This window comes from Dendropsophus ebraccatus, unplaced genomic scaffold (assembly GCF_027789765.1).
Source record: "Dendropsophus ebraccatus isolate aDenEbr1 unplaced genomic scaffold, aDenEbr1.pat pat_scaffold_819_ctg1, whole genome shotgun sequence".
NCBI lineage: Eukaryota > Metazoa > Chordata > Amphibia > Anura > Hylidae > Dendropsophus > Dendropsophus ebraccatus.
The window spans coordinates 29,709-57,685 of NW_027210418.1; the positions used below are offsets into that span (position 1 = coordinate 29,709).

Here is a 27,977-nt window from a genome sequence, read left to right on the forward strand (position 1 = left end):
TTTGTAGGTGAATCCTTATGTTGAGGCCGTTTGGTGCACTGGGGGACTCCCACCCTCTGTGCACTGATCCCCCTTGGCGGCCTGCCCCTCCTAATGAGTATGGTGGGGGGGGGGGTCACTCTGGCTCTAGATGAATATTCATTAGAAGGGTGGGGCAGTGAGGGTGATAGTCCCACCCCCAGTGCACCAAACACCTTCATTAGCATATGAATGCAACTACAATCTACACAAAAACAACGCAGAGGATGAAGTCCAGGCACGGCTTTTGCCGCCATCACGCCGACAGCCGGCACACTTTCCTTACGGATGCCGGGATCTGTCAGTCTGTACCTCTACCAAGCACTGAAGCTGTCCTCCAAAGCTGTATTACCAGGACTTCTCATCACAACAGTTTACACTCACTTCATGAGGAGTCTGATGAAGGTCATGGAGACCGAAACATTACTTTTTATCTGCCTTACCACCAATGTGAATTAAACTACTTTAATTTGCAATCAACAGTGCAAAGTACCTACTTTCTATGCTTCTCTGGGCTCAACCCTTCTCCAGCACCACTTTACCATTGCTACTACTACATGGATCCACGGCACTGTATCCTAATGATAGTTTCTCTTTAAAGGAGAAGTCCTGTGAAAAATAAATAGAGATGCTAGGAAAAGTTGGATCTAGTCCTTGGAACGTTTCCCAGGACTGGGTCCAGCTTTTCCCAGCATCTGGGGAGGAATGGCACTGAGGGGCAATAAATTAAAAGGCAGTAGCTGATGAGCAGATTGCAGGGATAATGAAGCACTTTGTTTTATTTACTGAAAATTTGCTGATCTCTAATAATAAATTATTATTACCTGTCCTCGTGCCTTGTAGTCTCGGTCCCTGGTCCAGCTGACAGCCACCAGCCGTCTGTAGCTTTTCAAGCTGCAACATCATGTACCTGGATGATCGACTGCCTGCTCAGCCAATCAGTGACTGGGGCGGGACACTGCACAAATTTCAGCAGAAAATGGCATCATACAGTTATCAGGTTGGAAAGGGGGAGTGCATCTTAAAAGAAAATGCCTTTGTAAATTTCAGCCGATATGGGGGCGGTGGTTAGACGCTCCTGGTGTACCAAGCTCAGTCCTTCTGCAGACCTCAGCAATGCTCTCACTAGGTAGAGAGTACATTTATATATAAGTATTGTACATGGTGCCAAGGAGGGGAGTGGGGATATAGGGACGGGGGGAGGAGGAGTGCTGCCGGTATATGTACCCAAACTGGTAATGCACATACTTATTCAGATATCTTTATACATTGTATTTAGCTTGTAATTGTGAGGAGAGAAGAGAGAGGAGCTGGAGTGTACAGCAGGCAAGTTTTTGATGTTTCTGCTTTCTTTTTTGTTCTCTATTCTTTCTTTTGTTTTCACCTGTTGCCTTTATAGATGTATCGCCCATGACACTTTAGAAACATGTTGGGAGAAAAAAATGGAAGAAGGAGAACTCATTGCAGTGCTTCTTTATTGTTCTCTATGTGTGCCATTTTTTGTAATATATACACGACTTATTTTACAACACTGTATGTAATATACCAATACTGGTATAATTGATAATACTGGTACATTTGATAAGTTTGTATTTGTTACTTCTGTACTGTTTACTGGACAGTGATGGGAATGAGAATACAAAGAATATGATCCAAAAGAAAGAAGCGGCCATCTTTTCTAAGCCTTGATATTCCCCTTTAATGGTGGGCAGCATTGTGATCACTGCCCATCATTAGATGTTAGGTTGCTTTATAGAGCCTCTGCGCAAGATGGCGTACCGGTACGGCATATGTCATTTATTCTTGCTCTGGAACCAAGTGTTTACATCTGGATACATGGAGAAGATGGTAATATTTTGCTATGTTTTACAGCGGGTGAAATAAGTATTGAACACGTCACCAATTTTCTAAGTAAATATATTTCTTAGGCTAGTTTCACACGTAACGTATCCGCAGCGGATATAAGGCTGCAAGTTCACAGCGAAATCCGCTGTGGATGTCTGTTCTGTCAGTGTCAATGGGATTAAATACTCACATCAGGATTGTCATCCTGTTGCGAGTATGTAAGTGCCGCAGGGAAGATACTTTGCCTGCTCCATGTTCCCATCGCATCTGAGACTCCTGGCCGGGCCATGCACTGATTGGTTGTACGCGATCTCTGGGAGCCTCAGATGCATCTGGAGCGTGGAGCAGGTAAAGGTTATTGCCGGCGATGGGGGGTTAATGGGGGGCGGGACTTACGTACTCGCAGCAGGATGCCAATATGTAATCACATTGACACTGACAGGAGAGACATCCTCAGCAGCTTTCTCGGCGACCTCGCAGCGTGAAACCCGCTACGGATACGTTACATGTGAATCTGGCCTAAAGGTGCTATCGACATAAAATTCTCACCAGATATCAGTAACAACTATGTGAGTATAAATCCAGTATGTTCGGGTTTGCTAAGCATTTAAATCCTGCAGACTTGAAAACATGGATGTAGCCATTGGAGTCCTACCACTCCTGTGGTTCTACAACTAACTGGAGCAGATCTCTTAGAAGACTGCAGGTGGCACTATTGCATTACTCACATCTTCATGTTATTGCACTAAACAAACAGCATACAACCAGTGAACAGGTGCCATCCTAGGCAGAGCTGCTTAAACACTACATACTTATTTCACCCACTGTACATGCTGCTTTATACAGTATAAACTCCATGCACCTGAAGTTTAGTCTAGGCACTCTTTGACTGGTTGTCTTTCTCAAAGTAATCTATAAGTGCATCCATAAATTCCTGCTTTTTCCCACCCTTTAACCCAAAAGTCTGACACCATTCCTTTAACACGGGTATGGACAGCTTTCCCAGTGTTCTATCCTTGATGTGGGCTCTGAGATCTGCTTCAGAAATGGAGGTTTCGGTCTTGGCCTTCTTTGCAGCTTGGCCTCCATCATCACCTATAAAAAAAATGAGACACAACTTGCATATGGACCATAAATCACGGATATGTGCATGCAGCTTTAAAGGGATTATTGAGGATAAGAAAAAACACAGCAAAAACAGCACCACCCCTGTCCTCGGGTCGTGTATGGTATTGCAAATCAGCTCTATTCGTTTCAGTACAATAGAGCTGCAAACCAGGCCCGGATTGGTAATCTGCCAGATCTGGCAAATGCCTGGTGGGCTACCCTGATTGGCAGCCCAGGAGCCGCCTGGTCTGCATTTTTTTAAGTTTCTGTATTAATGTAAAGCTATAGCACAGGGGCTGGCCGCCGCTGTGCTGTTTATAAGTCTTACAAAAAGGGCCCTCACTAGACACTATGAGAGCTGCTGACTGACACTGAGGGCTGCCTGCAAACGCTAACAGCGTCATCATCTACACAGTAACACACACACTGCCGGTCTGGATGCTGCAGCAGACAGAGTGCACCCATTGCCAGATGCTGTCGCTGACGGCTCAGAAGAGGAGGAGGAGGAGAAGAAGACCATGTTCTGTAGTAGTGCTGGGCCAGCTGTCTGCCGCATGTGTGTGTCTCCTATTTGTGGTGTGTGTGAGATATGCCCTGGCCTGTTACCTGCTCTGACTGCTGCCCTGGGGTCCTCCTGTGCAGGGTGGCCTGGCCGGCTCCACCTACTGACACCTCAGGTCTGCAGGCCCGTCCATATTGTGGAGGTGAAGAAGGCAGCAGGTGAGTTGTGTGCAAGAACTTGGACACTGGAGTCCTGACACTGCTCCCCCGTTCTCCTTACACTACTACACTGATCCCTCTGCTCCTCACAGTGTCTCCTGTCACTGCTCCCCTTCTCCTTACACTGATCTCTCTGCTCCTCAGTAGTGTCTTCTGTCACTGCTCCCCTTCTCCTTACACTGATCTCTCTGCTCCTCAGTAGTGTCTTCTGTCACTGCTCCCCTTCTCCTTACACTGATCTCTCTGCTCCTCAGTAGTGTCTTCTGTCACTGCTCCCCTTCTCCTTACACTGATCTCTCTGCTCCTCAGTAGTGTCTTCTGTCACTGCTCCCCTTCTCCTTACACTGATCTCTCTGCTCCTCGGTGTCTCCTGTCACTGCTCCCCTTCTCCTTACACTGATCCCTCTGCTCCTCACAGTGTCTCCTGTCACTGCTCCCCTTCTCCTTACAGTGATCTCTCTGCTCCTCACAGTGTCTCCTGTCACTGCTCCCCTTCTCCTTACACTGATCTCTCTGCTCCTCTGTGTCTCCTGTCACTGCTCCCCTTGTGCTTACACTGATCTCTCTGCTCCTCGGTGTCTCCTGTCACTGCTCCCCTTCTCCTTACACCTCTTAAGTCACCTGTCCCCGCTTAGACTTAAAAGCGTCAAGGGACCGGAGCGGCGGTATACAGCGACAAGCGCAGGAGTGGGGGAGTTGAGAGCATAATATTTTCTTTATCCTCCCCAGCCCAGCACTTGCTAAAAAAAAAAAAAAAAAAAAAAGGTCTGGCCGGACTTCTCCTTCAACTGAAGAACTTGTTAACAGAATTGACCATTCCTGGACCAATGAGCAAGCCGGAATGCAAAACTAGGTCACTTCCGCCATTCCTCTAGGTCCTTCCTAGCATGACAAGCGTCCAGATCATTCACCCCATTGTCCCTGTGAAGGCTAAAAGGCTGGGGCTTCGAATTTCTCTGCAGTGCACCCCCCTTTCCCCCATGATCAGCACGCAAAGGCATATCCTATCTACAGTATACGCTACCAGTTCTTCTGGCTGGGATACCCTTTTAAAATGCATTCCATGCAATACTAATAAACTTCATGTGCTGTTTTTCTCACCTTGTTTTCTTTTCACGGCTTTGACTTCTGGATTATACCCAGGAGGGTAAACTAGTTCTTTAAATTCTTCTGCCAGAGATCCCATGAGATTATCTATCATGTCTGTCTTTGGTGCTGGAGTTACAAAAAAAAAAAAAACATGTTAAAGTGTTAAGGACATCATGAGTCCTACTGTATACCCGGACCACTGTCACCGCCATTTACGTGACAAAAACGAGGTAAGTGCACAATACAAAAGTGGTTCATGCTCATGTAATGCACTTATACCACATTAGAACACTAGATCAGTGAGGAGGAAGCCAGGTAAATCTTACATGTTAGATCATTGGTTTTTGCGACCGTCAAATTAAGGGCGAGGGATTCGAAGTTACGTAAATGTTGTTGTAGTACAGGATTCTCAAATGCGTCGCTCCTAGATCGCCATGAAATTATTGGGTTAATAAGAGTGTAGGCAAATTACTAGAGATGAGCGAACCTGGAGCATGCTCGAGTCCATCCGAACCCGAACTTTCGGCATTTGATTAGCGGTGGCTGCTGAAGTTGGATAAAGCCCTAAGGCTATGTGGAAATCATGGATATAGTCATTGACTGTATCAATGTTTTCCAGGCAACCTTGGAGCTTTATCCAAGTTCAGCAGCCACCGCTAATCAAATACCGAATGTTCGGGTTCGGATCGACTCGAACCCGGTGCGCTCATCTCTACAAATTACTATTCTGTATTTACATGACTAAATATTAAAACATATTCCTAAAGGGACATTCCCATAGGATGGGGCATAAGAAGCTGATTGCTTGCAGTCTGACCACCGGAACCCCCACTGATCCAATCTCCTTGCAATGAACAGAGTACTCACCGTGCTTGTCTGGCCGCCTCAGCCTGCCCTCTATTTATTCTCTATGCAGCTGCCACAAAGTTCTGAGTGCTCAACTCAAAAGCAGAGGCCCCATAGAGAATGAATGGAGTTCAGGGTATATTGAGGGCTCTATTCATTGCAGGGTGATTGTGTCTCCGCTCTGGAGATCAGTGGGGGTCCCGGTATGGATAGGGGATAACAAGAGAAGATGGGAGAACTCCTTAATAAGAGATCCCTCTGGTCTCCTCCTGCAGTATTGTACTGTAAAGTTATCCCTAGAATATCAGTTTCTGATCACATTCAATGGTGGCACAAGCACTGTATCCATAATTGTTCATCAATACATTTTCCAACACAAATTACCATTGTTGGTATCAGAAAAGTGAGTGTGATTTTCAGGTCACGTTCTACTTCACTATCCCGGCTCCTATATAACAGTAATGCACTAATATCCACCCCATCGTACCTGTACATAAAGCTCAGCTTATGGACAATCTCCTTCATCTTATCCACCTGCTCCTTACTAGGCGGAACCACCTTGGGGTAGTCACATTTGCGGATATCATTGGCATATGGCAAGCTAGTGAGATTGAAGCCTAAATTGAATAGACAATCAGGAATATTAGTGTTGCTGTTGTGGTACACAGTGTGTTTCGTATGAAGCTCGTACAATCATTGCCTCGTAATGGATTCATTCCACACCTGATGAGTTCAAGATTAGAATGAAAGACATAGTCAGACTGGAAAAGGGCTATATCTGGGACAGGAGATAGATGGATACCCCAGGGTCACCTTCTTCTATACCTCTATGAATCAGCAGAAATCCACTTCAGGTGTTCCTTAAAGGGGTACTCCAGTAAAAATATTTTTCTTTTCAAATCAACTGGTTTCAGAAAGTTCTATAGATTTGTAATTTACTTCTATTTAAAAAAAAATCTCAAGTCTTCCCATAGTTATCAGCTGCTGTATGTCCTGCAGGAAGTGGGGTATTCTTTCCAGTCTGACACAGTGCTCTCAGTGCTTTCCAGTCTGACACAGTGCGAACAGCAGTTGTTTATACAGCATGGGAACATAGCATTAACCCCTTAAGGACAGAGCCTGAAATGGCCTTAAGGACCGGGCCAATTGTCACTTTTGCGTTTTTGTTTTTTTTCTCCTCGCCTTCTAAGACCCATAACTTTCATTTTTCCACCTACAGGGCCATGTGAGGGCTTGTTTTTTTCAGGAGCAGCTGTACTTTGCATCTTTCAATCTGCCATAAAATGAATGATGGAACCCCCAAAATATCATTTATGGGGTGAACTTGGGTCAAAGAATGCGATTCCGCAAATTTTTGGGGGGCTCCATGTTTACGCAATCCACTTTGCGGTAAAACTGCCATTTTTCCTTTATTCTTTAGGTCGGTCTGAACAAAGCGATATGCAGGTTACTAGGTTTTCTAACGTTTTACTATTTTTATTAGCAGTAAACCATTTGTTTTGCAAATAGGCATATTTAAAATGGTCCTATTGTGACTCTTAAAGCGCATTTATTTTTTCACCTATGAAGTCATATGGGGCTATGTCATGATCTCTAGTTTTTATTAGTAACATTTTTTTCTAGATCAAACGTATTAATCGCTTTTTATAAATTTTTTTATACAAAAAATGGCATTAAAAAAAAAGAAATCTCTGCTTTTCTTTACTGCTTTTTTTCACGCTGTTCACAGTGCGGGAATAGTATTGTTTTATTTTAATAGATCAGACGATTATGCACGCTACGGTATATAGTATGTTAATTAACTTTATTACTTTCTATGTGTTTTATGTATGAAATGGGAAGGGGGGGTGATTTTCACTTTTATTGGGGGAGGGGCTTTGGGGCATTTTGTAAAACATTTATTGATTTATTTATTTTTTTACACTTTTATAGTTCCCTTAGGGAACTATCACTTACATATATTGGATCACAGCAGGACACTGAGTAAGGAGGGATTCCATGGCGGAGAGCTCCGGCTCCCTGTTTTAGCTCAGTGTGAACTGTCTTAGTTTTTCTACAATGTAGGTGACGTTGCCTTGATAATTAACAGATAAGAATTGGGGGGGGGGGGGGGCTGGAAAATCAGAAGATCACAGATAACATTGATCCCTTCAATGCTATAGCATAGCAGGGATCAGTGTTATCTGTGATCTTCTGATGACCGATCCGAGGACTGCATGGAGGAAGGTAAGAGACCTCCAGCAGTCAGGAAATGCGATCGGGACCCCCGCAGACACACTGCGGGGGTCCCGATCGCTAAGTGACCGGAGATGCTCCGGTCATTTATACTTAAACACCGCGGTTCGATAGTGGCGTTTAAGAGGTTAATGGCGGGCAGCCGTGCCGATTGTGGCGGCCCGCCATTGAGGGTGGGGGCCTGGCTGCAGATAGCAGCCGGTCCTCACCCGCTATGGGGCGGGCTCAGCTCGTGCTCTTGCGTTAAGGCCCAGACAGTAAGGGCGTGTCGTTAAGGGGTTAAAGTGTAGCTGTAATTTCAAACAACTTTGCAGAAATCAAATCAATAGTACAAGCAAATATAAGGAACTCTGCAATAAGTTTTATAAAAGAGCCTCCTTCTGTACTGACAAGGCTGTTTTCCAGGTCCCCCCCCCCCAATTCTTATCTGTTAATTATCAAGGCAACATCACCTACATTGTAGAGAAACTAAGACAGTTCACACTGAGCAAAAACAGGCAGCCGGAGCTCTCCGCCATGGAATCCCTCCTTGCTCAGTGTCCTGCAGTGAGTGGATGGGAGGGCGCGCGCGTCCGCTTCATCCTCTCTGCGCTCAAAGAATTGACGTGTGAATTCTTTGAGCAGAGAGCGTTTGGAGCGGACACGCGCGCGCCCTCCCATCCACTCACTGCAGGACATTGAGCACGGCGGGATTCCTCCGTTTTTGCTTAGTACGAACTGGGCCTTAGAGAGGAAAATGGACAGCGCTCCATGGTGAGGATCAATCAACAAAGGGTGAGAGGAATAGGTAAGGTAACTCATCTGGCAGACAGCAGGCAACAGGTAACCAGACGCAGGTCTGATGATGACAGACAATGGAAAATGGATGTCCGATGAAAAAAATTTATTTAGTCCCAACGTGTTTCAAAACCGTTCCCGTTTGGTGGTTGGAGGAATTGTTTTTTTTTAGACTTAAAGGGGTACTCTGGCCGGGTTTTTTTTTTTTGTGTATGGCCGGGGAAGGGGTGGAAATAGAGGCTGCCGGTAACTTACCTCTCCGGTTTCGGCATTGGGTCCCTGATCGCGCCGCCCTGTTCTCCCATCCGGCCGCCGCTTCTTGGTCTGAACTGCGGCTTGAGACGTGATGTCTCAAGGCAGCTCAGCTATTCAGAGGCCGAGGCGGGACTCTGCTCCCACCACTGAATAGCTGAGCTGCCTTGAGACGTCACATCTCAAGCCGCAGCTCAGACAAGAAACCGGTGGCCAGACGGAAGAACGGGGCGACCCGATCTGGGACCCGGCAATGGAACTGGGGAGGTAAGTTACCGGCAGCCTCTATTTACACCCCTTCCCCGGCCATACCCTAAAAATAACCCCTGCCTGGAGTACCCCTTTAAGCTCTGAGCAGGATCTAAAAGTGACAGATTCCCTTTAACCATTTTGCATGTTCTAAGAGTGTGAATGGAGTCCCCAGAGGACACAAAGACTGGAGAACATCCAGACTCCATGCTTAAAGGGGTTGTCCAGCTACTTTCCCTGCATTATAATTCATTATGATACAGTAAACACCATAACAGCTAATCCTCTTGCTACTGAACTGACATAGCTGTGTTAGTACAGTTGTGCAGAGCTTTAACTGCAATTCAGTAACAGTTCAGTCTCTGATATACAGTCAGCTTATTGACCATATATCACAGATATGTGAATACAGCCTTAAAGGGATTATCCAGGATAAGAAAAAACACAGCTACTTTCTTGCAAAAGCAGCACCACCCCTGTCCTCAGGTTGTGTGTGGTATTACAATTCAGTTCCATTCACATTCTCAATGGAACTGAGCCACACCCACGTCCAAACTGAAGACAGGAGTGGTGCTGTTTCTGGAAGAAAGCGGCCATCTTTTTCTAAGCCTGGACAACCCCTTTAACATCAACCTAATTTCTGTAATGCACTCACCTGGAGGTTTTACCTGTACATTTTCATCATCTAGTTTTTCTTCTTGCGGGACCAATGCCACAAAGCGAGGTGGTGAATTTCGGCAGGGAGTATACCTACAAATAGCCATCACTTGGCGTTCCAGGCACTTAATGAGCAGAGCTTGAAAAAGAGTGGTGCTACCTTAAAAGAAAATATTCCATTTCATGTACAAGCTAGTGCACAGCTATAACATGGGTTCTGTCTATTGCATGTTAAACCAAAGACATTAAAAAGGACTACAAAGCGTGCACATTTATTGTCAAGTGTGATGGATCATGCCCAGGATCCAGGATCCCCAGTAGGTGACCATCTTTTTTTCTTCATGTCCAGTATAGGACTTACCACTGACCAGTGATTCCTCTGGATAAACAAACTGTGCCGGCTGGATGAAATGATGCGTCTTCAGCAAACTGATAGGCTTAAAGCCGATGAGCACAAGGCTCGGATCATCAAACCTCTTCAGCTCTTTTGTCTCTTTCTTCTCCATCACAATCTGCTGCTTGCCGTATGTCTGGCCACAGAGAAATGAATGTGATGGGTACACCAATAATGGCACCAGACACACAGGGGGAGATTTATCAAATGGTGTAAAGTGAAACTGGCTCAGTTGCCCCTAGCAACCAATCAGATTCCACTTTTCATTCCTCACAGACTCTTTGGAAAATGAAAGGTGGAATCTGATTGGTTGTTAGGGGCAACTGAGCCGGTTTCACTTTACACCATGTTTGATAAATCTCCGCCATAGTGTAGACCCAATGCAAGAAAAGTTCTGACTTCTGTGGTTCAAAGCAGTTTATATATTTTCCAGTTGTAGCGACATATTATACACAATTTGTCCCCATTTTCACCCCACTGAACTCAATACTGCTGATCATGCGTTCAGGAAAAGCAAAAAGAAAGTCCTGATAACTCAAAGACTATAGGCAAATGAGTAGCCAAGTGTCAGCTGGATGTTCCTCTACTTGTAGCTTCTCTACACTAACCCCCCCCCCCCCCCAACCCTATCTGAAGTGGAAGGACGTTTCTTCTGCCCTCCAGCATCCTTGGATGCGTTCTCTATATCCTGTACAACTCCCAATACCGTTCCCTGCTTTGTGCTCCGGCTTCACTGCTGTTACACACATTTAGTTATCTCTATATACTGCAAAGCGTCTGAGGATAATAGTATATGCTAATAGCTATGAGCACCTTATGATACATGGGCAGGCTTTGGATAAGACATCAAATGATGTCTGGACAAGGCAGAGCGGGAGACAAAGTATTTTTTGCTATTATTCTGGTATTTGTTGAAGTGTGCTTCTGCCATCACCTTACCTACCTGAGCTTTCCTCATGTCACTAGGATGCCGGAGGCTCCCTGAATCCTTCAATAGTCTTACTTTAGTCTTTACAGACTGGTTGGTCTTTCTGCACAGTCTCACAATGGCTGGCTTTTTAGGTTTTTGGATGAGGTTGTATATTCCCACTGCAAGGTAGAGGTCATCAGCCAGCTTCAGAGGGATTCTGCAGTACGAAAAATCATTAAAACCACCATATTAGCTGTGAGTATTAAAGTATTAGCGGACATGGAGAGAAAGGAGCTGCTGCACCTCACACCTATGGCTGACACTAATGCCTCTCGGCCACATTTAAATACCACCGCCAGGATGTTGGTATATAATTTGATCAAACCATATTGTCTCACGTACCACGTGCAGGTCCCCTGGATCACATGAGTCCCTACACTAAACCAACACTGTGTCGGTCAGCAACCTCCAACCCCGCAAAGAGAGCGCAAGCAGGGAAGAAGGGCCATAGAATGGCCCTGCAACCCAAGTATTAGGCCATTCCTCACATAATATCTTTTGTATCACAGTTGTTGTTGCAAATTGTAACAACGGCCGTGATTAATACAAAAGATACGTCGCGTTTAAAATGAATGGAATCCTGGTTGGAGTGTATACACATGGTATACACTCCGGCTGGGATCCCTAGTGGCCGCAACGAAAACTGGCATGTCAGTTTTGTGCTACCGCTATTCATTAAATGGCGGACGCACAGACCTGTCAGTTCACACAATGGAAAGTGCAGCTTCAGACGCACTTTCCATTGTGTGCAATGGTTAATTGGGATGCGGGCACACACGGATGTGCCTGCATCCTAATTCAATAGAAATTAAGTTTATATAAACTTCACTGACGCCGGCCGTTTTGTGACACGGGCGAGTCACAGAAAGGCCGTTGTCATAATAAGTGTGAACGTGGCCTTAAAGTGTTGTGAGAATTGTGGATACACCCGACTAGATCTCAGAGGGAGCAAAAGTAGATTTTGTAAAAACTCACAGTAAAATTCTTTTCTCGTTGATGTTCATTGGGGGACGCAGGCACCGTGCCTATAGCCTGGTGCCACTAGAGGGCGACACTAAGCACTAATAAAGAGAATTGCTAGCTCTTCCTACCAGCCTATATCTTCCCTACAGGCAGTAAGCTAAGCCAGTCTGTACATAAGCAGTAGAAGACACCAAAGTATTAAACACCAAAACATATGAAACATTAACCCTAAGATAACCCTAATATAAGTGGGATCCAGAGACTAACCACCCTGGACGCAGAGAACAAGCTAGATAACAAGAGCAGAATTTAGGAGGGTGCTGTGTTTCCCAATGAACATCAACAAGAGAGAACAACTCTCAGCAATTATGAAACCTTTCTTCAAATGTAACAAATACAGGCTATATGAAGAATGCTAAACATTGGTCCTCTACCTCCACAATGCTCTCTTCTTGTGTTCCTTGGTTCGCACTTTCCTCATGAGGTCATCTAGCTTTCTGGAAGCTTTATACTGTACGCCAAGGTCTTCATCATCATCGGTATTCACAATATCGCGGTAGAACAGAGAGATGTCAAAACCGCCTTCTTTTTCAAGATGCATGAGGTCCAAGACAATCCCTGAATATATCACAAAATCATAAGAATGTAAAAGCTGCCAGTCTACTCGCTACATGTAACTTTTCAAAAGTTATTGAAGTGTCACTATTCTTTTAAAAAACTTTTGACGACTTCCGATTTCGGCGCCATGCAATAAGGGAGCGCTTCAGCTCGGCTCCGTGGCGCATGGCGCATGGCGCGCACATAATGGCAGCTGAGGAGAGGATCAGTGTTGTCGAAGACATGTCAGAGGCTATGTCCTCCCGCTATCAGGCGATGGAGCAGGATGCCAAGCGCCTATGGGAAAAGATGGAGGATCTCGAAAACAGATCGAGAAGAAACAACCTCCGGGTAGTGGGGGTCCCGGAATCTGTCCGCCAGCGAGACCTTTTACACTTATGCGAGACGACCCTCCCCCAGCTATTGGGCCTCCCTCACCCGTGCAAAGTTGAGAGCGCGCACCGGTTAGGCTCTTATCTGCGCCAGGCACCAGGAGAGGGCATTCCCCCGGGATTAAACCAGAAAGAAAGACTGAAGCAGGTCATCATCAAATTCCTGGACTTCACGGATAAAGTGGCACTGCAAAGGGCTTTCCGCAAGAGGAGGGAGAAGCTGGAGATACAGGGGCACAGAATCCTCATATTCGGAGACTTCTCGGTTGAAGCTGTTCTCTCCGATATGCACAGCACTTTTTCACCAGCAAGTACGCTTTGCTCTGCTGTACCCAGCAGTGCTGAAAGTGTTCCATCAGGATGGCTCGTTCTCTTCATATTCCACAGCGGATGAAGCTGCCGAGGGCCTGAAAGACTACCTAGGACACAGCCCACCGTGGGCCCTGGGTCACTCGCCGCCGCGTGGACAATCTCCACCTGCGGGAGACCGGGGAGAAGCAACATCGAGGGGCGAAGCTGACAACTCTGACCCCACTGTGCGCCCGAAAAACTGATCTTATTGAAACTGACCGCATTCAATCGGGGACAAAGCCCCCGGGTAACGGACTCGGAGCCGTCGCCTTCCAGTCTTTGTGACTAATTTCTTGTCTGTTACCCCCATATCCTCCCTCCTCCGCTTGCCCCTTCACCCACCTCTTCCCCGTCTCACTCTTCCCTCCCCTCTCATCTCCTGTCTCCTCCTCTCACCTGGCCCAAAATCCTGCGCATCTGGCTCCGAGATCGAGGGATCTAACGCTTCCAAAGTGGGGGACCGCGGTAAGGGTTACTGACATCTGGAGGTGGACCAACCCTGACGCCAGAGAATTTACCCACTACTCACACCTGCATGACTCCTGGTCCAGGTTAGATTTTTGTCACCTACCCTAGTGCCTTGCACCCATCTGGTTAAGATTGAGGACCCCGCACCGGTATCTCCCTCTTTCCTCAACAAGTTACCTAGAGGCACAGATTACCTCTGGAGGTTGCCGATAGGGTTGGCAAGAGACGAGAACTTTAAGGAATTATTAAAGGGGTGGTGGATGGAGTATTCCTCCCATAATGCAGGTCACATGTCCAACCCACAGTTATTCTGGCAAAATCAGTACTGAGGGGCCGCATTATGGCCTACGTAGCCACTAAAAAGAAATTGATCCACCAAAAACTGAAAGAATATAGTGAGAAACTGCGCGACGCCTACACTAATTTTTTAAGGGTGGGGACGCCTACAACTAAGACTCAATGGCAGGCAGCCAAAGCGTCCTATGAACTTTGGTTGGAGAACAGAGAAAATATCTACCGCTCTCATTTCGACGGCTTATTATTTAGACACGCAAGAAGCCAGGGAGACTATTAGCTAGTCTGGCAAAGGGCCCCTATGCAACCCATCACATCCAATTGCTTAAAGACCATAACGGCACCACGCACAGTCACCCATCCAAAGTCAATACCATTTTCGCTGACTTTTTCAGACACTTTACTCTGACTCCTCCCCCCCCCCCCCACGGACGAACCTGTTAGGGACTGGTTAGGTGGGACCCATCTCCCCAATCTGACGGATGAGGAAAGAAATATGCTAAATGCCCCTGTCACCATAGAGGAAGTAAGGAGGGGATTAAGATGGGTAATATCCTGGTCAGGACAGCCCTGTTCGCAGATGATCTGCTTATATTCTTGGAAAATCCAGTGAGGGACCTGGTGACGGTATTTGACTGTATAACAGACTTTGGTAAAAGGTCAGGGTTTAGGATCAATATTGCTAAGAGCACGTTATTAGATCTATCTCGTGGCTCCTCTGCCTTGTCTTGGGACACCCCATCCTTTCCGGTGGAGGTAACCCGCACCAATCTAAGATACCTCGGGATATTAGTGGGTAGGGATCCGGGGACGTTATATGGGTTGAACTTGCGGGTCACTTTCTCCTCTATAACCAAATTATTTCCTTTCTCAGAACTAGAGTGCGGGACCTTAAGTCTCTGACACAATCCAATTTTCTAGATGAGGTAATACAGGTATCCAAGCCTTCTCACTCTCTATCCCACCTGTACTGGGCAATCAGAAGCCAGGTCTCTAAGCTCCCCACGACTAAGGTGTTCAGATATTGGGAGACATACTTTAATAAAGAAGATCTAGGTAAACAGATTCTGGAGGGGTGGATGACGGTGCGGAGGGCAGTGATCAATGACAACTGGAGAGAAACCCAATTTAAGCTGATCCACCATGCCACATATGGTTTCACCCTCCCCAAGACTCCAGAACGGTCCGACCGCATTGAGGCCTGTCCAAACTGTAACGAGCGATCTACAGATGTGGTGCATGGGCTTATCTCCTGTCCAATGACCAAACATTTTTGGGTCAAGTTAAAGGAAGCGCTGAGGGAGAAACTGAGGGTGACCATCCTGATGGACCCCCTCTTTCTACTGTTCCACACCACACAACAGACTGACAAAATCACCCTCTTACAGCATGTGTTTGTACTGGTAGCGAAACGATGCTTACTGTCCAAATGGTTGGTGTCCCTCATGCCTACAGTGGAAGAGGTGGTAGGTCAGGTTAAATGATATATGCATATGGACCATCTAGAAGTCCAACGCTCTAAGGAAAAATCCACTAAAGGATTCTTTAAGAAATGGAGATCTTTCATTTGCCATTTCCTCTCCCAGAATGAGATACACCAACTTATGCAACCTTTTAAGACTACCAGATGGTATATGCTACAGGACGTGGCAGGCTCACTGGGAAAACTGAAAGTTACTTCATAAGCACAAAATGGAAGGGTTCTGAATCCCTATCCCTAATTCCTAATTTTGGTATAGTTCAGTTAGCCGTGACCTACGAAAAGTCAGAGAATTATGAGTAGTGGGGGGGGGGGGACGGGACAGTTTCAGTTTGACAAAGTTACTGATATAGTTTTGAGATGACACTTGAAGCACTATATTTACAAATCTTGCCTTGTGAGAGCTTACTATGTACTTTTTGGTTATATCTTGCTTACCTACTCTTTTAGTGGGCTTGTTCGTCCACATTGGCTAAAGTGTTGTAAAATGAAAAATCTAAATAAAAATATGTTTAAAATTTTTTTTTTGATGTAACAGAGAGACATGTCAAAAGTTCAGACCGGTCCGGGTGCGAGTGCTCGGGGAGAGAACCGTGCTGCGTTTGCTCCCCGCTCTGTGTTAGTCAAAAGAGTCAAGCTCTTAGACTTACATTGTGAGCCCGACTCATCATGTGACGTCTCCTGGCTCGTTCTCACGATCAGTACAGGACTGAACACTCAGACCCAGACCAAAGTTTTTTGAAACAACAGTGACACTTTAAACCATGCTTGTGAAAAGTTCTCGCCATATCTTACCCAGTTCACGCAGGTCCTTCGCCTTGGTCACGGCCTGTGTGATTTTAGCAGAATCCCCGGCGTGCGGGTTATCCTCGTTGGTGAACAACATTATTCTTTTGTGACTTAACTTCATCTTGACGTTGCTGAAGAGATTTGTGCAGTGCCAGAGAGCCTCCCCCAGCGAGAAGTCCGATGAGTGGCCGATGGTTTCAGAGAAGTACTCTCTTCCCTTCTCTTCTCGGTATTTATCAAAGTCCAAGACTCGCTGTGCACCTATATTCACATACGGCAACAAGTAATGACCCAGAGGAAAATTGGCTTTCTGTAATGATATATGTACGCTTACAAGCCAGATAATTGCCAGCCACAACAGTAATGTCACAATGGAGGGAGAGAGGAGCAGTGGCAGCAGCGAAGAGCAAACCAGATCCTCCAAGCTTACTTGTACTGCCTGCCCAATCTGCTATCATGCATAGAGAGACACTGCAGGACACTATAGCTGCTTAGACAACCATCCAATGCCCGGCGTGTATCATCAGTAGAGCATGTGCAAGATACCTGCAATCAATAACTTTTGACATGACTGATGACAGTAATGCTTTAAAAATACTCTGTCACCTCCAACGCGCCCTTCTCAAAACCCTAAATTAAGTCATCTGTAAGTAGGATAAAGGAAGCTCATTCCAAATCTGTAATTTGTACCTTTCTACTCCTTTGTATTTCTCCACTGTAAGCCACAAACTGGGCGTGCTGATGCATAGAGAGAACAACTTAGCTCAAGAATATAATGGAGGGGACTACTTAGACTCCTTCATTTGTGGGCTTCTAGCAAAAGAATGCAAGAACATAGAAAGATAAGTCCCTTTAAGGGCCCTATTACACGGAACGAAAATCGGCCGATTATCATTCTGCATAATAAACACAACAATCAGTTGATGACCATGATCATGGGCTGATCGTTGATATAGGTATGGACCTATAATCGTTGGGCAGCGACCGCACATCGCTACGTGTAACAGCGGAGCGCAGCCGGCGGCTGACGATATGCAAAGTGCATACATTACCTATCCATGCTCCAGGGCTCCTCCTGCGCTCTGCTTCTCCCTGGGCCCCACGCGCTGCAGCTTCAGAGCGGCCTGTCTTAGCTGACAGGCCACTAGGCCAATCACTGGCAGGGACCGGTAACGATGTCCCTGCAGCTCTTGTTAAATGATTATTGGGCCGTGTAATAGGCCCAGTAAACGAGTGCCAATCTAGCAGATCGGCGCTCATTTACAGTTATCAGACCCCCAGGCTAGGATTACATAGCAATTACCAGTCAGGTACCCAGGAACCACTGAGTCACGCAACTCCATCACTGATACAAGTGAATGGGTCATGTTACAACTCAAAAGCTATAGATAGTGGCAGTTTGGTAGCTCAGAACCTTCATAACCTTTCAACTAGTCTACACTCAGTTGTGGATAGACACTGACTATAGTATTGCTGCCACCTTGCGCTATGCGGCCTTACATACTCATATGAAAGTCTAGCTAAGTTCCTTTACAAATATAAAACACTTTAAATTATCTGTCTCCAGGTTCATTCTGCCCTGAAAAAGGGCAACTGTGCTCCTGATATGCAGTAGAATGGGCTTAATGCTCTACCAGTAACTCCGCCCTCCAGCTACTGATTGAAAGCTGTCTTTGCAGTGTCCCAGAACATGCAGACTACTACTCCTATTATGGCCATTTCTCTTGCTGTGTCAATGCCTGTTCTGGTAAGTGTTTGCACTGCAACTGCTGCTGGTTTTCCCCTAGTATTCTCTGGTAATGTGCATTCTCATGTGTATTCTCATGTATTCCTGTGTATTATTACAGTGTACAGTGGTATGCAAGGCTGTTGATCACGTGACCTGTAACCATGGTTCCTCCAATGGCTGACTAGCTCTGGCCAGGAGCAACCATGTGACCTCCCACTTCCTGCTGACAAGTCAGTTCAGCCCCTGCTTCCAAGCAAGGAGGTTGTGTGGTTCTATCCTCTCCCACAGAAGAGTGACTAAGTCTGCTGCTATATACCAGTCTTCGGCTGTATCTGCCTGCTCAAGTGACCGGATTCTTCTCTCTCATCTGGGTGTCATTCCGTTATCTCTCCTCATCGCTGCAAGGATTCACAGCAAGTATTATTCTCAAGCTAATCCACCCAGCAACGCTATTCCTCTCATACTCCTACTCCCATCATCCGGCACGTATTCTCACAGCCTATGCAGCACCACTCCTGCCTTATTTGTCAAAGCCTGCTATATACCCGGTTGCATCCGGACAGAACTGTTGCTACTAGTTACCTCATCTATAATAAAACCGCTGTTACTGAACCCTGGCATTGGTGTCCACTAACTGGTGCCCTGACTAGGTGCAGCGAAGAATCGCATGCCCATCATCACCCGCAGATTCCACAGACCGGCTCTACAGCTGTGCCGCCCTCAGGCCTATACCGTGACAAGTATAACCCCTGCAGCTGCCCCGGTCATTGCCCGCTCATAACACCAGCACTGCGGAAGTGGCCCCCAGGGGCCAGGGCATCGCATTTTTTGGCGTCACGAACAGGATTCAGACTGTGTTGTGCCAACTGTCAGTGCCCCCAGAACTGTACTGAAACCCCCTAGAGACTTTGCCGATTACTATGGGGGTGATTGAAGTGTTTCGGGCCCTAAACAGTACACAAGATGGCCGCCGTCCTCTTCAATTTCTGGCTGCACCATACCCCGGAGAGGAGGGGGTTAACCGCCATGCTGCCAAAGCGCGGGAATCGCCCCGCGCCATAGACTTTGCTGCTGCCTCCCCTGATTGGCTATATCAGGCCGCTGATGTCACAGTTGCTGGGCAGATTGGGGAGTCGAGCTTTCTGCCCTCTCGCTCCTCCTCCTTCCTCCTCAAAGACACGCTGGAGCGTGACAAGATGGCGGCCCCCGAGAAACATTTGCCTGCAGCCGCAGCTCCAGTGATACCGGAGCTGCCGGGGAGCAATCCTGGCTGCCTGCTAGCACCGCTCCCATCCTACAGCGACACCAGCTGGGGCGCTGCCCCGTCGGACGACAGAAGTCTTCGCCGGGCCTTCATCCCGGCCTCTGCTGATCAGACTGAGGGGACCATAGCTGAGACCAGCATTCCTCCGGGACCCGGTCACTCCAGCCCCACTGGTACTATTCCTATGCCCACAGCTGCCACAGGGGTGCAGTTCTTCATCGGCTTCTCCCGTCTCTCCGGCTACAAGGAAGAGCCTCCGGACTCGCAGCTCACCCAGGCCGAGGAGGACTCCCCAGACGAGATGCACACCGCTCCGGTGTCCCCGGAGGGCACCCCGGATCCAGAGGAGGTCCAAAAGGCTGCCATTCTGCATGCCTGGCGTCACCAGCTCCAAGCCCTCTGGGAGCATCATCGGGCAGAGGTCATGGCCGCCAATGGGGAAGCCACGATTGCTATCTGGCAGCCGACTGATCCTCCACACCCCGGGCAAGAGTACGCTTCTCTGGGAAGCTAGGCCGACATGGCCGTCCTAACTGTTCTCACTGTTACTGTTCATATGACTGTTTTGTTTCAGGTTCCTGCTATGCAACGTTCAAGGTTCGTGCCTGGTCCTCCTGACCAAGTTCCCTGTACTAACCAGCCGTGAGCTGATGGACACTTACAATAACAAAAGGTTCTCTAGTGCCTGTCCCAGAGCCTTTTACATGGACGATGTCTAATTGCCTAAAAGAGACTCTTCCTAACAGAGACACTTAACCCATTCCTTCCTAATGCACTTTCCTGTGATTGTGTGTTCCACACAGGGTATTGTTGCACTTATTTCATTATTGCACTTATTGTACTATTGCATTCCAGTGTTATCAAAGTCTTTGTATTTCCTCCTCTGAGTAAGCACAAGGTTACATAGATTGCCTCAGAGTAGAGCGCCTCTATTGTAAAACAGTATATTTTCCAGTCAGATAGCTCCTCCTCTGAGTAAGAGAAGTCAGTATATATATATATACCTCAGAGAAAGTCCAGTTTATGTAGGAGTGTATTTTCTCATCCAGTCTCATTATTGTCTATATTATCTCTATAGCTGGAAAGATTTAGTTGAGCCAGTTCGTATGCAGATTTTTCACAGATTTTCATTCAGATTTCTCTCAGGTTTCATTCAGATTTATATGAGCCAGTTCTCCTCAAGACCTCGCAGTATTTGTTGTCTTTTGTGTTTCCCTTCCTTTTTGTTTCCAGTATTTGTTCACCTCTGTCTTGTCCCAACACAGTAGTTATCACACATAGTCATACCTAACCTTCACACTTGTCCATACATATCGCACCTTGGATACCTTTTCGTGTGTTTGGCCTGTGGAGTGCTTGTGTGTGTGATTGAGTGGTATGAAAGGGAGCTCCCCATGTATGTTTGCTTTTATTATTTTGTTCTTTTTTCTTCCAGGTATCCAAGACACTACTCAGACACGCCAAGGTAGTACACAGGTCTTCACAGTTCTTTTCCAGTAGGGTAACACATTTAACAGAAAACCTACTGTCTAACTGGCTAGAATATGGAGGGTCACCCGCCAGCAGTTAAGTTGTCCTGGCTTACACGTCAGATGGTTCACGCACTAGCTACCTGGTCGCCAGAGTACATTAGGCACCCCTAGGTGAAGTCCTGCCACTAGGGTTTCTCATTCTCTCTCTCTTCTCACCTGTGCCTTGGGCGTGGGAAACACACACCTCATCACACTCACTCTCATCATTCATTCCTGTTGTTTGATTGTCCAGTCTGTTCATGTTTGCTGCCTTCTAGATTCGCCGAGGTCGGCTCAAACTTGCTAGGGAGGTATGCAGTGTCCCAGAACATGCAGACTACTACTCCTATTATGGCCATTTCTCTTGCTGTGTCAATGCCTGTTCTGGTAAGTGTTTGCACTGCAACTGCTGCTGGTTTTCCCCTAGTATTCTCTGGTAATGTGCATTCTCATGTGTATTCTCATGTATTCCTGTGTATTATTACAGTGTACAGTGGTATGCAAGGCTGTTGATCACGTGACCTGTAACCATGGTTCCTCCAATGGCTGACTAGCTCTGGCCAGGAGCAACCATGTGACCTCCCACTTCCTGCTGACAAGTCAGTTCAGCCCCTGCTTCCAAGCAAGGAGGTTGTGTGGTTCTATCCTCTCCCACAGAAGAGTGACTAAGTCTGCTGCTATATACCAGTCTTCGGCTGTATCTGCCTGCTCAAGTGACCGGATTCTTCTCTCTCATCTGGGTGTCATTCCGTTATCTCTCCTCATCGCTGCAAGGATTCACAGCAAGTATTATTCTCAAGCTAATCCACCCAGCAACGCTATTCCTCTCATACTCCTACTCCCATCATCCGGCACGTATTCTTACAGCCTATGCAGCACCACTCCTGCCTTATTTGTCAAAGCCTGCTATATACCCGGTTGCATCCGGACAGAACTGTTGCTACTAGTTACCTCATCTATAATAAAACCGCTGTTACTGAACCCTGGCATTGGTGTCCACTAACTGGTGCCCTGACTAGGTGCAGCGAAGAATCGCATGCCCATCATCACCCGCAGATTCCACAGACCGGCTCTACAGCTGTGCCGCCCTCAGGCCTATACCGTGACAAGTATAACCCCTGCAGCTGCCCCGGTCATTGCCCGCTCATAACACCAGCACTGCGGAAGTGGCCCCCAGGGGCCAGGGCATCGCATCTTGCTATACACAGTACAGAAAGACAATATAAATAGATGACTGCCAATCATCTGCCAGGGAGCAGAGGGAGCTGGTGCTCATGAATATGGAGGACTACTGAGCAAACGCACATAATGAAGATAACTAGAGTGCAGTGCTCAGAGTCCGTGTTATTTAGGGGGATATATCCAAATAGCTCCACATGTAAGTGATACATCATTCTGTTCAGCTTCTCCACCAGCCACCACTCATGGTCCTCTGCTGACCTCCTGTAGCAGCCGATGCTGCAATATCATGACCCGGCTCAGAAATACCCTGTCACTGACTGAGCTGGTGGCTCTGTGGGGGCACACGGAGGGGTAAGTATAACTTCTTTATTATGTTGCCAGAAAGTTGAACAATAAGTATTTAAGGCAATAACGTTGGATTCTACTTGCTGCTAATAAATCAAAAATCCATCAGAATTAAGCTACCAGACACCACTGTACATGTGAATTCACAGTGAAATCATGGAAGGAAGACAGTGCTAAGGGGGCAGGGAAAAACAGATGTTCTGTCTGTTAAAACATAACCCTCTTACCTGGTGTATCCAAATCATGAAGAACATAAATGTGTTTGAAAGAATCAGCACTTTTGCTTTCCTTACTGCCAAAGAAAACCACGGCAAGGAGATCGCGGTCATTGCTGATGATCTTGCTGGTATACACATTGCGGATACACTAAAAAAAAAAAAAAAACACATCAAAAGAAAAAAAGTGACAAAGAAAGTGTTGTATGGTTGGGACGGTCAGATGGTCCCCTTAAAGGAAAACCATCACCATGAAAATGCTATGGAGCAGGAGGAGCTGAGCGCATTGATATGTATGAAAATACTGCAGAGATACCATCACGTTAGTGAATCTAGGAACTTTGCCCCCTATGAAATCAAATAAGCAAAAATACTGCAGCGACACCATCACGTGTTCCTCAATGTCAGTGAGCTAGCCAGACCTTCTACCGGGAAGGAAAAACCAAGCCAAGGGGGTCTACAGCCAAGGAAACCACCTTCCCTGAGGTCAACCATTATTCTCTTGAATGTACTTACTAGACTTTCCTCCCACTGGCCAGAATCCTACTACACACTGATGAGGGGCAAATACCTCGAAACAGCTGTCTGTGGATGGGCACCTTGCTTGGGTATTTCCCAGGTCCTGTCATTTTTGACTGTGGCTTGTTAGAAGGTGGTTTCCTTAAAGGGAGACCCCATTGTCTTGGTTGTTACTTCCCCGTAGAAGGTCTGGCTAGCTCACTAATGTTGAGAAACACACAATGGTGTCCGCAGTATTTTTGCATATTTGATTTCCTAGGGGGCAACATTCCTAGAGTCACTGGCGTTGAGAAACACGTGATGGTGTCTCTGCAGTGTTTTTGGTTGATTTCCCTAAGGTCAACCATCATTCTCTTGAGTTTCCCTTTAAAGAGACTCGGGCAGTAGATTTATGGTGTCCTATCTTAGGGTGGCATAAACTTGTGATAGAGAAGCTGAACAGAATGATGTATCACTTACATTGTTCTGTGCAGCTGATCCAGAGATATCCTCCTGAATAACATGGACAATAAGTAGTCCTCTTTATTATGTGCATGAGCCCAGTAGTCCTGGATATTCATGAGAAGCAGAAAACTCCGCCCACCAGCTGCTGATTGGCAGTTATCTATCCATGCTGTGTATAGGCAGTCACCTGTCAATCAGCAGCTGGAGGGCGGGGGGAGGGGTGTGGCAAGAATCCTATTCTCCTGCATATTAGGAGAATGGCTGAACAGAATGATGTAATTAATACACCGATCTGTTCAGCATTTCTGTCACTAGTTTATGCTGCCCTGATTTAAGGCAGCATAAACTAGTGACAGATTCCCTTTAAATCACATCGGATTTATGATGCACAAACTGCACCAAATCTGCCAGGTCTGAACTTATTCTTTTATATTTGGATGCTTTTCTGATGACATACTGATGCAATACACATTGGGGAAAGGTTTTCCATACATATTAACAGGCGTTTCCCCATCTATAAAAAGAATTTTAAAAAAGCATTTTTTTTTTTTAAACTATGTCAATATTTTACAGACCCATCTGAACAGCACCTTAAAAATAACACTGGCTCTGTATAATGCAGGGAAGCATATGACGGTAATACCAACAGGGATAGGAGTGCAGGTGACAGATCCTTACCTGCAGAGCAATATCAAACGGCGGGAAATCGCCATCACTCAGGCTCCTAAACATTTGTTTAGAGGCATCAATGAGGAAGATGAGACAATCCCGGCTTCCAGAGCGAAAATCTATTGCAGCATAGAAACACAAAAAAATTACCAAAGTAGTAAACTTCCAAACATATAATTGTAAAGAGTAAAATAAAGTAAAATGCTGAAATGTTTTCTGTAGAAATCTGCAGGGGGGGCCGAGCAGCACCGGAGGGAGACGGGGGGGCCGAGCGGCACCGGAGGGAGACGGGGGGGCCGAGCGGCACCGGAGGGAGACGGGGGGGCCGAGCGGCACCGGAGGGAGACGGGGGGGGCCGAGCGGCACCGGAGGGAGACGGGGGGGCCGAGCGGCACCGGAGGGAGACGGGGGGGCCGAGTGGCACCGGAGGGAGACCGGGGGGGGCGAGCGGCACCGGAGGGAGACGGGGGGGCCGAGCGGCATCGGAGGGAGACGGGGGGGGGCGGGGGCGAGCGGCACCGGAGGGAGACGGGGGGGCCGAGCGGCACCGGAGGGAGACGGGGGGGCCGAGCGGCACCGGAGGGAGATGGGGGGGCCGAGCGGCACCGGAGGGAGACGGGGGGGGGGGGGGGCCGAGCGGCACCGGAGGGAGACGGGGGGGGGGGGGCCGAGCGGCACCGGAGGGAGACGGGGGGGGGCCGAGCGGCAGCGGAGGGAGACGGGGGGGGCCGAGCGGCACCGGAGGGAGACGGGGGGGCCGAGCGGCACCGGAGGGAGACGGGGGGGCCGAGCGGCACCGGAGGGAGACGGGGGGGCCGAGCGGCTCCGGAGGGAGACGGGGGGGCCGAGTGGCACCGGAGGGAGACGGGGGGGGGGGGGGGGCGAGCGGCACCGGAGGGAGATGGGGGGGCCGAGCGGCATCGGAGGGAGACGGGGGGGCGAGCGGCACCGGAGGGAGACGGGGGGGCCGAGCGGCACCGGAGGGAGACGGGGGGGGCCGAGCGGCACCGGAGGGAGATGGGGGGGCCGAGCGGCACCGGAGGGAGACGGGGGGGGGGGGGGCCGAGCGGCACCGGAGGGAGACGGGGGGGGGCCGAGCGGCAGCGGAGGGAGACGGGGGGGGCCGAGCGGCACCGGAGGGAGACGGGGGGGGCCAAGCGGCACCGGAGGGAGACGGGGGGGGCCGAGCGGCACCGGAGGGAGGCGGGGGGGCCGAGCGGCGCCGGAGGGAGACGGGGGGGGGGGGGGCGAGCGGCACCGGAGGGAGACGGGGGGGGGGGGGCGAGCGGCACCGGAGGGAGACGGGGGGGGGGGGCGAGCGGCACCAGAAGGAGACGGGGGGGGGGGGCGAGCGGCACCGGAGGGAGACGGGGGGGGCCCATGTCTGCCTGTGCCTATATATATTGTCATCCCATTCTAACAGGTTGCTGCACTATACACCCCACAGAGGGCACAGTAGTGGTGTGAACGCACCCTCACACTAATTCTTAGCAAACAATTTCCAGCAGAGACTATTACCGACAGGTTTTGCTTTTTCTTCTTCTTCCTGTTCTTCATCCTCATCACCTTTTTCTTTACCACAGCAGGATCTCCATTCCGTCATTACTTCAGACATCTGCAAGGAAGGGGAACACAATGATATAGCTGCAGCTGCACAAAGTAACAGAAACTGGGCCGATCCTATCATTTTCTATGATGAAACTTTCTAATCCAGTTGTTGCAAAACTACAACTCCCATCATGGCTGCCCTGTTAGCCAAGGTTCCCTACCCCTGAAATACAAATTACCAATTATACCTGGTAGTTTCAGTGTAAGAGTTTAATGGACTGAAGAAGCATGTGGAGTCTTATAGACCAAACCATGCTCCACTGGGAAAAGATGAAAAGTAGCTCTCATCCAAAAGGAAAACAGCTTGCCCTCTGCTGCCACCTAATGGATGAAGTGTATCTGCAAGTCAAGGCTCTTTCCCTTTAAATGGGTACTCTGGCAATGAACTACTTAAATATAGTGCTGCTCTTCCATACAACATAATAAAGACCTCTCCATGCTGCCCCCTATGTTCTCCTGTGGTGTCTCCAGGTCCTCCACTGAGCAATCCGGCCACCACATCCAACACAGCCTATCAAGGGTCGGATGTTGCAGCAGGATAATTCAGTGGGGCACCCAGAGAGACTGCAGGAGGCACTTGCATCTAGAGGGGTAGATAGGCCACATGTTCTCCAGTCTTATGATGGAGCAGGAAAGACATATTACCAAGGCTGTGGGAATATAAGCAGTTCGTTTTACAGCATTGTAGTCTATTCACACACTATCATCATAATATTAAAGGCGGAATTTTCAGTGGGGAATCAGCGCCGATTCCTCAGTGTGCACTGGCCCCTAAAAACTGATTTCTTCTAGAGTTCTGGACACACATGGGACCTGTGGACTCATTCACACCAAGGATGTTACATTCATGGGAATCCACAGCAAAGATTCTGACCAACAAAATCTACATTGTGGATAAAAAACAGAAGTGACAGTCCAGCAGCTGCATTAAAGGGGTTCTCTATAGGGGTTGTCCAGCGGTCATTCAGTTTTAAAGGGGTAGTCCGCCGCTGGAATCGGGGAGGTGAGTGGATGTCATTTCCCTCCTCCTCCCCGGTACCAGGAAAAAAAATGCCCCCTGGCCGAAGTACCCCTTTAAGATATTGCTGCTGGTGCATATAAAACAATAAACATGTTGTGCTTACCTGTTCAGGCTCCCTCTGTGTCCTCCTCTGGTGTTGCTGCTGTCTTCCGCTAAGAATAACAGGTTTATTGTTTTAAATGCACCAGGAGCAATATATATAAAAAAAATCTGGCTCCCGGACAACTCTTTTAAGGGGTACTCCGGCGAAAATATTTTTCTTTCACATCAACTGGTGTCAGAAAGTTATATAGATTTGTTATTTACTTCTATTTAAAATGCTCAAGTCTTCCAGTACTTATCAGCTGCTGTATGTCCTGCAGGAAGTGGTGTATTCTTTCAAGTCTGACACAGTGCTCTTTGCTGCCACCTCTGTCCATGTCAGGAACTGTCCGAAGAGAGAAACTTTTTCTATATAGCTGCAGTAATATAGAAAATAATAAGAGCATATACTTACCTCTCCACGCTCCCCCAATGTCCCCAGCTGACCATAGCCACTTCCAAGCCAGACAGCCAATCCGCCTGAGCCGGGACAGCACACCACGGCCAGTGTTCGGCTGAGTGGGCCGTCATGGGGGGGAGCTGGAGGGGTAAGTAGTATTGCCCCATTCCCTGTTAACCTTTGTGTTTTAGAGGCCAACTCCTCATAGTCATTGCTGTGTATTCTGTGCAGTGAACATGGGATACAGCCTCCAAAAGATGGGATGGCAGGTTTTTTCTTAAAAAGCTTCTTTTTTTTTTTTTTTTTTTTTTTTTTTTTTTTTTTTAATAAACTGGTGTCAGAAAGTTATACAAATTTGTAAATTTACTTCTATTTAAAAATCTCCAGTGTTCCAGTACTTATCAGCTGCTGTATGTCCTGCAGGAAGTGGTGTATTCTTTCCAGTCTGACACAGGAGCACATATGAATATATTATACAGGATGACCCCCCCCCCCC

The 27,977-nt window shown here is 47.7% G+C and overlaps 1 protein-coding gene across 2 annotated transcripts; it reads right to left on the reverse strand.

The window, feature by feature from the left end:
• Positions 1 to 2,236: 2,236 nt before the first annotated feature.
• On the reverse strand, positions 2,237 to 27,930 carry LOC138780360 (X-ray repair cross-complementing protein 6-like). 2 transcript variants are annotated; one of them, XM_069956699.1, is made up of 13 exons: positions 27,849 to 27,930; positions 25,884 to 25,986; positions 24,381 to 24,490; positions 22,752 to 22,890; positions 16,500 to 16,754; positions 12,557 to 12,740; positions 11,133 to 11,316; positions 10,157 to 10,325; positions 9,794 to 9,955; positions 6,113 to 6,242; positions 5,106 to 5,203; positions 4,792 to 4,905; positions 2,237 to 2,958 (listed from the first exon to the last, which is right to left on the reverse strand). In XM_069956699.1, exons 2-13 carry the CDS (start codon positions 25,984 to 25,986, stop codon positions 2,738 to 2,740), a joined length of 1,869 nt encoding a protein of 622 aa, XP_069812800.1. In that variant the 5' UTR covers positions 27,849 to 27,930; the 3' UTR covers positions 2,237 to 2,737. The 2 variants fall into 2 exon arrangements, with proteins under 2 accessions (XP_069812800.1, XP_069812799.1); XM_069956698.1 differs by lacking the exons at positions 25,884 to 25,986; positions 27,849 to 27,930 and having other exon boundaries at positions 24,381 to 24,460.
• Between the last annotated feature and the right edge of the window lie 47 nt (positions 27,931 to 27,977).